Source organism: Xyrauchen texanus, chromosome 4 (assembly GCF_025860055.1).
Source record: "Xyrauchen texanus isolate HMW12.3.18 chromosome 4, RBS_HiC_50CHRs, whole genome shotgun sequence".
Classification (NCBI taxonomy): Eukaryota; Metazoa; Chordata; class Actinopteri; order Cypriniformes; family Catostomidae; genus Xyrauchen; species Xyrauchen texanus.
The window spans coordinates 1,458,578-1,471,302 of record NC_068279.1 but is presented as its reverse complement, the minus strand read 5'-3'; the positions used below and the strand labels follow the sequence as shown (position 1 = coordinate 1,471,302).

Here is a 12,725-nt window from a genome sequence, read left to right as displayed (position 1 = left end):
CAGCAAAACTAGCATTGCTTTGTAAAAAGGGAGGATATAACTGCAGCGGGGACTGTGATGATCCAACCGTGCCAGTAAACAGGATAATAAAGAGGCGCTGTGAAATGAACATGCTGTAATGAGGGAACAGAAACGCTCTGTAGTGTCTCTAACGGTGAGTTAGCATTACATGAGGAACTACTCACATCCTAAAAGAGAGACACAGAGAGCTCACTCATCTTCAGCCCTGTATTGAATTATTGATAATACGAGAATGGAGTGGTTGGGTATAAATATGAGTTCTTCAGCGATGCCAGAAAGATCTGATGCCACTAAGCGGGCAAACTTCCACAAATCCAGAGATTAGTTCTTCCTTACGGAGTGCAGAGTTCCTTTTCAATGCAGTTTTATTGTCTGACACATCTGGCTCGACTTGCTGTCGGGTAACCGTGATGGACTGTGGCCATTCTAGTACCTCCTCGTGTCCGCGTGTCTTTACGTTACCTTGATGGCCAGATCACAGTGTTCACTGGCGGTGGTCAGCTGCTCGATGTGTCTGTCCACCTCGGCCACAGATAGGCTACACGTGCTCTTCTTACGGCCGCACACGACGCTCTCCAACCCCGTGAGAACCCGCTGCAGCTCTGAGTTCAGGTCACTGCAGTTATCTATGGAGGACACATTACAATCAGTCCACTGTATGGTTCTGTGTGCTTAGACTCCATTAACCTTCACTTCCATAATATGATGGAATATGGAATATTTTGTTTATTTTTTGCATTTCTGTTTGTATTTATAGTTTAATAATTTTTTTACATTTCTATTTTTATTTATAGTTTTGTTTATTTTTTGCATTTCTATTTTTATTTATAATTTTGTTTATTTTTTGCATTTCAGTTTGTATTTATAGTTTTGCATTTATAGTTTTGTTTATTTTTTGCATTTCTATTTTTATTTATAATTTTGCTTATTTTTTGCATTTCTATTTGTATTTATAGTTTTGCATTTATAATTTTGCTTATTTTTTGCATTTCTATTTGTATTTATAGTTTTGCATTTATAGTTTTGTTTATTTTTTGCATTTCTATTTGTATTTATAATTTTGTTTATTTTTTGCATTTCTGTTTTTGTTTATAATTTTGCTTATTTTTTGCATTTCTATTTTTATTTATAATTTTGCTTATTTTTTGCATTTCTATTTTTATTTATAATTTTGCTTATTTTTTGCATTTCTATTTTTATTTATAATTTTGTTTATTTTTTGCATTTCTGTTTTTATTTATAATTTTGCTTATTTTTTGCATTTCTATTTTTATTTATAATTTAGCTTATTTTTTGCATTTCTATTTTTATTTATAATTTTGCTTATTGTTTGCATTTCTATTTTTATTTATAATTTTGCTTATTTTTTGCATTTCTATTTGCATTTATAGTTTTGTTTATTTTTTGCATTTCTGTTTGTATTTATAGTTTTGTTTATTTTTTGCATTTCTATTTGTATTTATAGTTTTGTTTATTTTTTGCATTTCTATTTGCATTTATAGTTTTGTTTATTTTTTGCATTTCTATTTGTATTTATAGTTTTGTTTATTTTTTGCATTTCTATTTGCATTTATAGTTTTGTTTATTTTTTGCATTTCTATTTGTATTTATAGTTTTGTTTATTTTTTGCATTTCTATTTGCATTTATAGTTTTGTTTATTTTTTGCATTTCTATTTGTATTTATAGTTTTGTTTATTTTTTGCATTTCTATTTGCATTTATAGTTTTGTTTATTTTTTGCATTTCTATTTGTATTTATAGTTTTGTTTATTTTTTGCATTTCTATTTGCATTTATAGTTTTGTTTATTTTTTGCATTTCTGTTTGTATTTATAGTTTTGTTTATTTTTGCATTTCTATTTGTATTTATAGTTTTGTTTATTTTTTGCATTTCTATTTGCATTTATAGTTTTGTTTATTTTTTGCATTTCTATTTGTATTTATAGTTTTGTTTATTTTTTGCATTTCTATTTGCATTTATAGTTTTGTTTATTTTTTGCATTTCTATTTGCATTTATAGTTTTGTTTATTTTTGCATTTCTATTTGCATTTATAGTTTTGTTTATTTTTTGCATTTCTATTTGTATTTATAGTTTTGTTTATTTTTTGCATTTCTATTTGCATTTATAGTTTTGTTTATTTTTTGCATTTCTATTTGTATTTATAGTTTTGTTTATTTTTTGCATTTCTATTTGCATTTATAGTTTTGTTTATTTTTTGCATTTCTATTTGTATTTATAGTTTTGTTTATTTTTTGCATTTCTATTTGCATTTATAGTTTTGTTTATTTTTTGCATTTCTATTTGTATTTATAGTTTTGTTAATTTTTTGCATTTCTATTTGCATTTATAGTTTTGTTTATTTTTTGCATTTCTATTTGTATTTATAGTTTTGTTTATTTTTTGCATTTCTATTTGTATTTATAGTTTTGTTTATTTTTTGCATTTCTATTTGCATTTATAGTTTTGTTTATTTTTTGCATTTCTATTTGCATTTATAGTTTTGTTTATTTTTTGCATTTCTATTTGTATTTATAGTTTTGTTTATTTTTTGCATTTCTATTTGCATTTATAGTTTTGTTTATTTTTTGCATTTCTATTTGTATTTATAGTTTTGTTTATTTTTTGCATTTCTATTTGCATTTATAGTTTTGTTTATTTTTTGCATTTCTATTTGTATTTATAGTTTTGTTTATTTTTTGCATTTCTATTTGCATTTATAGTTTTGTTTATTTTTTGCATTTCTATTTGTATTTATAGTTTTGTTTATTTTTTGCATTTCTATTTGTATTTATAGTTTTGTTTATTTTTTGCATTTCTATTTGCATTTATAGTTTTGTTTATTTTTTGCATTTCTATTTGTATTTATAGTTTTGTTTATTTTTTGCATTTCTATTTGCATTTATAGTTTTGTTTATTTTTTGCATTTCTATTTGTATTTATAGTTTTGTTTATTTTTTGCATTTCTATTTGTATTTATAGTTTTGTTTATTTTTTGCATTTCTATTTGCATTTATAGTTTTGTTTATTTTTTGCATTTCTATTTGCATTTATAGTTTTGTTTATTTTTTGCATTTCTATTTGTATTTATAGTTTTGTTTATTTTTTGCATTTCAGTTTGTATTTATAGTTTTGCTTATTTTTAAAAAACTATTTGCATTACAGTAATGCGAATGGGGGGGTTTATCATGAAAACAATGTCACAATGCAAAAAATATGAATGCTACTAAAACAGGCTTAATTTCAAAGAGATAAACAGTTACCCACCCCAAAGATCACACCTAATCGCGCCTGTTCAGTGGTGTTTGTGTCTCACCCATGTCTGCAGTGACCAGTGTGGACTGGTTTTCAGGCGGTGACACAGATGCCTGGTCTGGGTCCTGATCAACACTCCGCTCGTCCTCGTTAACTTCCTGTTGACTGTGACTGAGATCAGAGCGCAACTCTGAAAACTCATCCTCCTCCCTGACAGAGACAGAGAATAAGATCTGCATTTCCACGTGCATATAAAGAGCAGCATGAATGTTAGGCATAACTTCTCCTTTTGTGTCCCACTTAAGAAAGAAAGAAAATCATACAAGTTTCGAACAACAAGAGGATGAGTAAATGAAGACTGAATTCTCATTTTCAGAGGGGGTGAAACACACACACACACACACACACACACACACACACACACACACACACAAGGTCACTAACTCATGTGTTGCATATCCGTTCATCGCTCGGACAGATCAAATTAATATCTGTTTGAAGACTCGTGAGTTATTCTCGTGCTGTTCGTTCAGTAAGATGAAAGTGATATCTGCAGAATAAGTGCTCACTACACGCTCCAGCACACGCTTATCTCCGGTTGGGATTCAAAGAAAGACATAAAACTATTTAAAGGAATATTCTGGATTCAATACAAATGTGTGTTGATTATAACATTTTATTTTAATTATATTTTTAAGATATATGTGTGTGTGTGTGTGTGTGTGTGTGTGTGTATATATATATATAGATAAATTCTTAATTTTTAAACACATCTTGAGATCTCTTAGATCAGATTTGCGCTCCATCAAGTGTTTAGAACGCAAGAATGTAACTCATGTTTGTGTTGTTCTGCTGAAGTGTTTGTTCACTGTATAAACTGTGTGTTGCTCACACAGCTGAAGTGTCACTTACTGCCCCCTGGAGGAAACAGGTGGTACTACAAGCATTCCTCAGGACTCTTCCTTATTACAGTCCGTGGGCGATTAATTGCATAAACAACATGGATAAATGATGACTGTTGGATGCAACTTTGTAGAAATGAACGGAGCCATGTTGATTAGACTGTCTGACTGACGGACTGTTACGTAAGGGATGTTTCGGCTCATGAAACTCACCTGTGATTGGCTGGATGGTCGCTCAATCAGCCCAAAGTAACAAAACGCATCGAATACGGTATACAGGTGCACCTCGTTCAATTTAAGATAATAAAATTGTGTTTGTATATGTGTCCACACGTGAGTGTGTGTGCGCATGTGTGTGTGTGTATATGTGTGTGTGTGTCTGTGTGTGTGTGTGTGTATATGTGTGTGAGTATATGTGTGTGTGTGTGAGTATATGTGTGTGTGTGTGTGTGTGTATATGTGTGCACATGTGAGTGTCTGTGTGTATATGTGTTTGTATATGTGTGCACATGTGAGTGTGTGTGCGCATGTGTGTGTGTGTATATGTGTGTGTGTGTGTGTCTGTGTGTGTGTGTGTGTATATGTGTGTGAGTATATGTGTGTGTGTGTGTGTATATGTGTGTGTGTGTATATGTGTGCACATGTGAGTGTGTGTGCGCATGTGTGTGTGTGTATATGTGTGTGTGTGTGTGTGTCTGTGTGTGTGTGTGTGTGTATCTGTGTGTGTGTGTGTGTATATGTGTGTGAGTATATGTGTGTGTGTGTGTGTATATGTGTGTGTGTGTGTGTATATGTGTGTGTGTGTGTGTGTGTGTGTGTGTGTGTATATGTGTGTGCACATGTGAGTGTGTGTGTGTATATGTGTGTTTGTGTGTATGTGTCTGTGTGTATGTGTCTGTGTGTATATCTGTTTGTATATGTGTGCGCATGTGTGTGTGTTCCAGACCTGATTGTGGCGCCCTGCAGCAGGTCTATCTTCTTGTTGAGTTCAGTGATGATGCTGTACAGCTCTGTGATGCGTTCCTCGTAATGCAACGTTGTTCTATCCTGCACCTCCTCATGCTCCTGCAGCTGATGAGACTGCTCATACTGCACGCACGCGCACACAGACACAGACACACACACACAGATACACACACACACACACACACGTTTAAAGTGAATCGATCAAACATTTGATTCAGTCTAAATTAAGGAGTTTGGTGTTAGGAGAGCTGAACTCCAACGGATTGATGGAGCGCACAAATACCCAGATTTAACGTCAAGGGGAAATTAGATCCCCTTCACATCTCTGAATGTGTGTGTGTGTGTGTGTGTGTGTGTCCTTCCTGGAATGACCTTGGAGAAATGGCATGTTTTCCTGGCTCAAGTTAAAGCGTCTGTGTGAAAACAAGCGTTCAATCACTCAGAGAGACAATCGCTGTTAAACACACACTCCACATCTAACAGTCACAAAACAAATCAGGGTGTAAAATGAGAAAACATTTAACAACATCCTTTAAACACAAGTGTCAATTTATCTTTAGCATTTGCACCATTTTCAAGCAAAACATTGACTGAATGCCTTTAAAAATGTCATGTGATGTAATCCTCAAGTAGGGCTGCACAGTTCATTACAGCTGCTGCAATTAACTATTCCTAAAGTGTCAATTACATCATTCAGTTCACATCTATTCCCGTACTGTCAAGAGTTTTGCTCCGGTGTGTGCATGAATGCAATCGGCAATCAGATCAATTCTCTTCAAAAAAAATTCTCTCTTCCAAATTTGTTTTTTTCTCTTCAATATTTTTTCTTCTGTTTTCAAATTTTTTTTTCTCTCTTCAAATTTTTGTTTCTCTTTTCAAAAATGTTTTTCTCTCCAAATTATTTTTTCTCTTTTCAAATTTTTTTATTCTCTTAAAAAAATATATTTTTTTCAAGAAAACCCACTCAGAACACCATCAAAACCACATGCAACATCCTAAAAACTACTCAGAAAACACAAGCAACCACATAGCAACACCCTAAAAACCACTCAAAACACCCTAGCAATCACATAGTAACACCCTTAAAACCACTCAGAACACCATGGCAACCACTTAGCAATGCACTAAAATCTCTAAGAAAACCATAGCAACCACATAGCCACACCCTTAAAACCACTCAGAACATCATGGCAACCACTTAGCACCACAATAAAACCACTCACAACACCATGGCAACCACATAGCAACACCCTTAAAACCACTCAGAACATCCTAGCAACCACATAGCAACACCCTTTAAACCACTCAGAACACCATGATAACCACTAAGCAATGCACTATAAACCACTCAGAACATCGCAATCACTTAGCAACACACTTAAAACCCACTAAGAAAACCCTTGCAACCACATAGCAACACACTTAAAACCCACTAAGAAAACCCTTGCAACCACATAGCAACACACTTAAAACCACTCAGAACACCCTAGCAACTACACAGCAACACCCTTTAAACCACTCAGAACACCATGATAACCACTAAGCAATGCACTATAAACCACTCAGAACATCGCAATCACTTAGCAACACACTTAAAACCCACTAAGAAAACCCTTGCAACCACATAGCAACACACTTAAAACCCACTAAGAAAACCCTTGCAACCACATAGCAACACACTTAAAACCACTCAGAACACCATCACAACCACACAGCAACACCCTTAAACCTCTCAGAACACCATCACAACCACACAGCAACACCCTTAAACCTCTCAGAACACCCAAGCAACCACATAGCAACACCCTTAAAACCACTCAGAACACCCTAGCAACCAAATAGCAACACCCTTAAAACCACTCAGAACACCCTAGCAACCAAATAGCAACACCCTTAAACCTCTCAGAACACCCTAGCAACCACATAGCAACACCCTTAAAACCCGACCGACCACATAGCAACACCCTTAAACCTCTCAGAACACCCAAGCAATCACATAGCAACACCCTTAAACCTCTCAGAACACCATCACAACCACACAGCAACACCCTTAAACCTCTCAAAACACCCGAGCAACCACATAGCAACATTCTTAAAACCACTCAGAACACCCTAGCAACCACATAGCAACACCCTTAAAACCACTCAGAACACCCTAGCAACCACATAGCAACACCCTTAAAACCACTCAGAACACCCTAGCAACCACATAGCAACACCCTTAAAACCACTCAGAACACCCTAGCAACCAAATAGCAACACCCTTAAACCTCTCAGAACACCCTAGCAACCACATAGCAACACCCTTAAAACCACTCACACCATTCTAGCGCCACAGAATGTCCGACAGTCAGTCTCAGTCATTTTCAATTTAATTGCATCTTCTTTCCATACAATGAATGTAAATGGTGACTGAGGCATTTTCTTTTGTGTTCAATAGAGGAGAGAAAGTCTTAAGTGTTGGAACAACATGGGAGTGAATAAACGATGACAGATTTGTCCTTATATGGGGGTGAACTGTCCCTTTAAGGTGAGACACAACGCTGTGTTGAACACAAAGAGAACGGATCCTCTTCACAACACTCATGAAGGTCAGAACACCTCCATGCTCTCAACAGTACCTCACTCAGTCCAGGTCAAAGGTCAAGACTGATGTTTTAGGGTCTTTCCTCTCAAACAGAAGAACACTAAAAACTATTGATGGTATTTATTTTAATACTGTTGACTTTCATTCCCATTCAAACCGATTTAATTCAGTTTTATTTGTATAATGATTTTTACAAACGAAAATCGAAAAGTTCGAAAAATAGAAAATTAGCACCTTACAATCCCCTCAGTGAGCCAAAGGCAACAGTGGCAAGGAAAAACTCCCCAAGGGGCTGTTCACATCAAACACGCGCTTGTGCCAAAAAAAAAGCTTGACGCAGTGCCACAAACAGAGCAGAACGCAGGAGTCTCGAGATGCGTTTTTAACAGTTTTAACTTGACACAACGAACGCTGCACTGAGATAACAGCGAGATGCTTTGGAGTGAACGGCCCCTAAGATGTTAGAATTTAGGAACCAAGACGCTGTGAGAGGCTCTACTTCTCAGAGATTGCATTACCTGAAAGATTTCTCAAGTGAATGCTGATCAGAACTTTGAAGCTCCAAAAAGCACATAAAGGCAGCATAAAAGTCCTCCATAAGACTCCAGTGGTTTAATCCATGTCTTCAGAAGGGATATGATTTAAATTTGACCACTTTCACATTCTTCACGTGCTAATGGACTGGAAGCGGCGATAACTGGAGTGAAACCGCCGCTGATGTCACATGACAGGCTGACAGCAGGTTTGCGCCGTATGCAGCGTCTGCCGCGAGAGTAAGCTCTAGAAACGGTCACTCCTTACAGTCACCCCGCCGTTGCTAACGGCAACATGAACCGCCCGACAGATGGAGGCTGTCTCTGCAGCGGGACGAGAGGAGACAGTGTGCCGTGTGCTGTGGAGAGCGAGACACATTAGCAGCATCCAGATGTGATCTGCATGTAAACAAGACAAATGAGCTGTCAGGATGTGAATTACCTCCATGTGTCACAATAAACGCCTGTGCAACCAATTAGAAACGTCATGGTTTTATTATTGAGTGTGCACCAGTCAGGACACTGACGGCTGATATTCAAGTGTGCAGCTGTGGATTTGAAGACCTCATAATAAACATAATAAACATAATAAACATAATAATATGAACATTATATTGCAACATACAGCAAATACTCAGAACCGCCCCTCGACTGCTGTTCCAACGTTCAGAGAGTCCCACCCCCGACTCACGCCATTGGTTGAGTAAAGTTGTTGGGGCGTGTCTTTGCGGCCGTTCAAAACAAACACAGGAATATTATCGCGCCAGAGGTATACATTACATGATACCACAAAAATGTATTTAGACTTGTTCCTCCTTTAAATGTGTTCCAGTGAGACTCTTACAATGAAAGTCAATGGGGACGATATTTAATGATTTAAAGTCAGAAATGTGACACTTATAATTATATAAAAACACTTGCGTTAATTCTTCTGTTAAAACTTGTTTATTATTTGAACTGTAAAGTTGTTTAAATGATCTTATACACACACACACACACACACACACACACACACAGACACAGAAAGACAGACAGAAACACACACACACACACACACACACACACACACACACACACAGACAGACACACACACACAGACACAGAAAGACAGACAGACACACACACACACAGACACAGAAAGACAGACAGACACACAGACACACACAGACAGACAGACACACACACACAGACAGACAGACACAGACACAGAAAGACAGACACACACACACAGACACACACACACACAGACAGACAGACAGACAGATAGACACACACACAGACACAGACACAGAAAGACAGACACACACACAGACACACACACAGACAGACAGACAGACAGACAGACAGACAGATAGACACACACACAGACACAGACACAGAAAGACAGACACACACACACAGACACACACACAGACAGACAGACAGACAGACAGACAGACAGATAGACACACACACAGACACAGAAAGACAGACAGATACACAAACACACACACACACAGACAAACAAACATCATGTTTTTTAGTGCTATATTTTTAAGATGCGGTGTCAATTTATTTCATAGTTCAACTTTTAAAAACATGTCTTGAGACCGCAGCGTTCTCCCTAGTATTTTATAAAAGCAAGAACGCATCCTGTTTGAACAGCCCCTTGGATATATTGCACAATATAAACAATTCAACAAATTCACCTTGAAACTTTTATATTTCCACAATAAAAAGACTGTGTGCGCGTCTGTGTGTGCATGTGTTTGAGTGTGCGTGCGTCTTTGTGTGTGTGTCTGTGTGTGTGTGTGTGTGTGTGTGTGTGTGTGAGAGAGTGCGAGCACGTTTGTGTGTGTGAGAGTGCATGTGTGTGCGTCTGTGTGTGTGTATAGTGACCTGTGCTTTTGCCAGTCTCTTCTCCAGCGTGTCTCTCTCTGTCTCGGTCTGCAGCAGTCGCTGGTTCAGTTCCAGCACGTTTCCCTTCAGAGACGCCAGCGCAGCCAGATGCAGCTGCACACAAAGAGACACTAATATTACTGCACAGATTAATGACATTAATGACACACAGAATTTGACCAAAAGAAGGTATCTTAGAAGACAAAATAATGATGATGATGCCTAAAGTGTGGAACTACACAACATTAGATGCATATTAATTTGCATTGTAATCCACACGTGTAATACACTAAAACACATTCAAGATGGTTTTGGGAAGGAAATAAAAATAAAGTATACAAATGATGTCTTTTAAATGACTACAGTTTCCTGCCAAGTGTTTGGAAAACGATGTCGGAGCGTTACGAGAACGTTGAGAGAATGAAGATGGATAATTTACAGAAAGGAGCGGAAACCACCCGAGCGACAGTCAGAAGGCAATTAGGATTCCCATTCAAACAAGTGTGACCTCTGACCCCTATTAAAACGGCTGAGTGGCTGATGGAATGAGAGACGAGATTGCAAACGTCTGTTTCACTCTGAAATGAGCTCACTGAACTGTACATGACATGACTGCAGGAGAAGAAGTAAATAAACACTGAATGATTTCTGGACTCATAGACAAACAGACCCAAGAGCAGAGAAACAGTGCACAGAATTTATTAACAGTACTGACGCTGACTATCACACCTGGAATCGCTAGTTTGAATCCAGGGCGTGGTGAGTGACTCAAGCCAGGTCTCCTAAGCAACCAAATTGGCCTGGTTGCTAGGGAGGGTAGAGTCACATGGGGTAACCTCCTCGTGGTCACTATATTGTGGTTTTCGCTCTTGGTGGAGCGTGTGGTGAGTTGTGCGCTGACACACGCTAGGTCTCCACGGTAACGTGGTAGGTCTCCATGGTAACGTGGTAGGTCTCCATGGTAACGCGGTAGGTCTCCACGGTAACGCGCTAGGTCTCCGCGGTAACGCGCTAAGTCTCCACGGTAACGCGCTAAGTCTCAACGGTAACGCGCTAAGTCTCAACGGTAAAGCGCTAGGTCTCCACGGTAACGCGCAAGGTCTCCACGGTAACGCGCAAGGTCTCCACGGTAACGCGCTAGGTCTCCACGGTAACACGTTAGGTCTCCGCGGTAAGGCGCTAAGTCTCCACGGTAACACGCTAAGTCTCCACGGTAACGCGCAAGGTCTACACGGTAACGTGTTAGGTCTCCACGGTAATGTGCTAGGTTTCCACGGTAACGCGCTAGGTCTCCAAAGTAACGCGCTTGGTCTCCATGGTAACGCACATTTAAAACCATGTTCATCTAAGCAAAGAATTAAACAAACAGAAACCATTTCAATATTTATTATGTGAAAATGATTTCACAATTTACAAAAATTACGGCTGTCCCACAGTTGTGGCATCATTCCCATGTAAGAGCATGCTTGAGATGAAATATAAGACAAACCTAAAGGAAATATCACTTATGAGCATTTTACGAGGCGTCATTTCCCATTAAAAGCAAGATGCAGCTTGGGAGACCACGGTTCGCATCCCGCGTTAAGAGCAGGAGGAAATTGCGTTTGCATAATCAATTATGATGATGTAATCTTACATAAAGTGTGCAAACTCTTTTCGATGAAATTTCGCCAATTTCATCATCTTCAGCAGACGTTTGACTCCACTGAAAGACGTTCTTGTGGCGCTTCACACTCCAGCTCAGTAGGTGGCGGTAACGCCTCCTAGTTTTATTACATCTTTCATTGAAACAGTCACAGATGACTGTAGTGTGTGTAATCTACTGATGAGCAACTCATCATCTTTGATGAAACCCTACATGAGCAGACCGTATGTCAATGTCATTTCTTTAAGGATCACAATTAGGTTAAAAGCATTGAGGGGTGCACAGCCCCTCCCCTTCAATATAACGTCTAACCTTTATGTGTGCTCGTCTTTAACGTACTTAATGAGATGAAAAACACTCAAGCAAAGTGAGCTTTGAAGAAGCCCATCTGGAAAAGATCGCATCACATTTATTTTTTACATAGGAGAATTTAAATGTAGTGATAATATATAAACTTTTAAAGACAGACCAACTGTGAGCTCTGAGCTCATTAATCGATGGTATATGCTTCTCATGAACATTACACGACCACGGCAACATTTATGTGAAACAAAATGACCTGCTTTATTACACATTTGCCTGCAGTTTCCCAGTGAAATGTCCAGCAGGGGGCACCAAAAGTGAGAGAAATGTCCAGCAGGGGGCGCCAAAAGTGAGAGAAATGTCCAGCAAGGGGCGCCAAAAGCAAATGAAATGATGTAATCAGACAAGGTGAATTTAAGGTGAATATTAGATGGAGGTTTTAATGAGTAAAATGTACCTCCCTAACTTAAAACTTTAACCTAAACCAAAACGATAGTGTCCTAAAAGAAAATGCGACAAAGTATCTCGAGTATTGACGCTGACTATCACACCTGGAGTCGCAAGTTGAATTCAGGGCGTGCTGAGTGACTCCACTCAGGTCTCCTAAGCAACCAAATTGTCCCGGTTGCTAGGGAGG

The 12,725-nt window shown here is 37.8% G+C and overlaps 1 protein-coding gene across 3 annotated transcripts in view; it reads right to left on the bottom strand.

The window, feature by feature from the left end:
* The window catches only part of mcc (MCC regulator of WNT signaling pathway), an 81,853-nt gene that overhangs the window by 48,003 nt on the left and 21,125 nt on the right, over positions 1–12,725 (bottom strand). For all 3 annotated transcript variants that reach the window (XR_007970443.1, XR_007970444.1, XM_052125481.1), the window contains exons 2-5: positions 10,141–10,254; positions 5,123–5,265; positions 3,336–3,484; positions 484–647 (exon numbers count right to left, since the gene is read on the bottom strand). Coding sequence is in view for 1 of the 3 variants with exons in the window: in XM_052125481.1 (XP_051981441.1) it covers positions 484–647; positions 3,336–3,484; positions 5,123–5,265; positions 10,141–10,254 (570 nt within the window). In the remaining 2 variants the exon portion in view is untranslated. The remainder of the gene's footprint in view (positions 1–483; positions 648–3,335; positions 3,485–5,122; positions 5,266–10,140; positions 10,255–12,725) is intronic.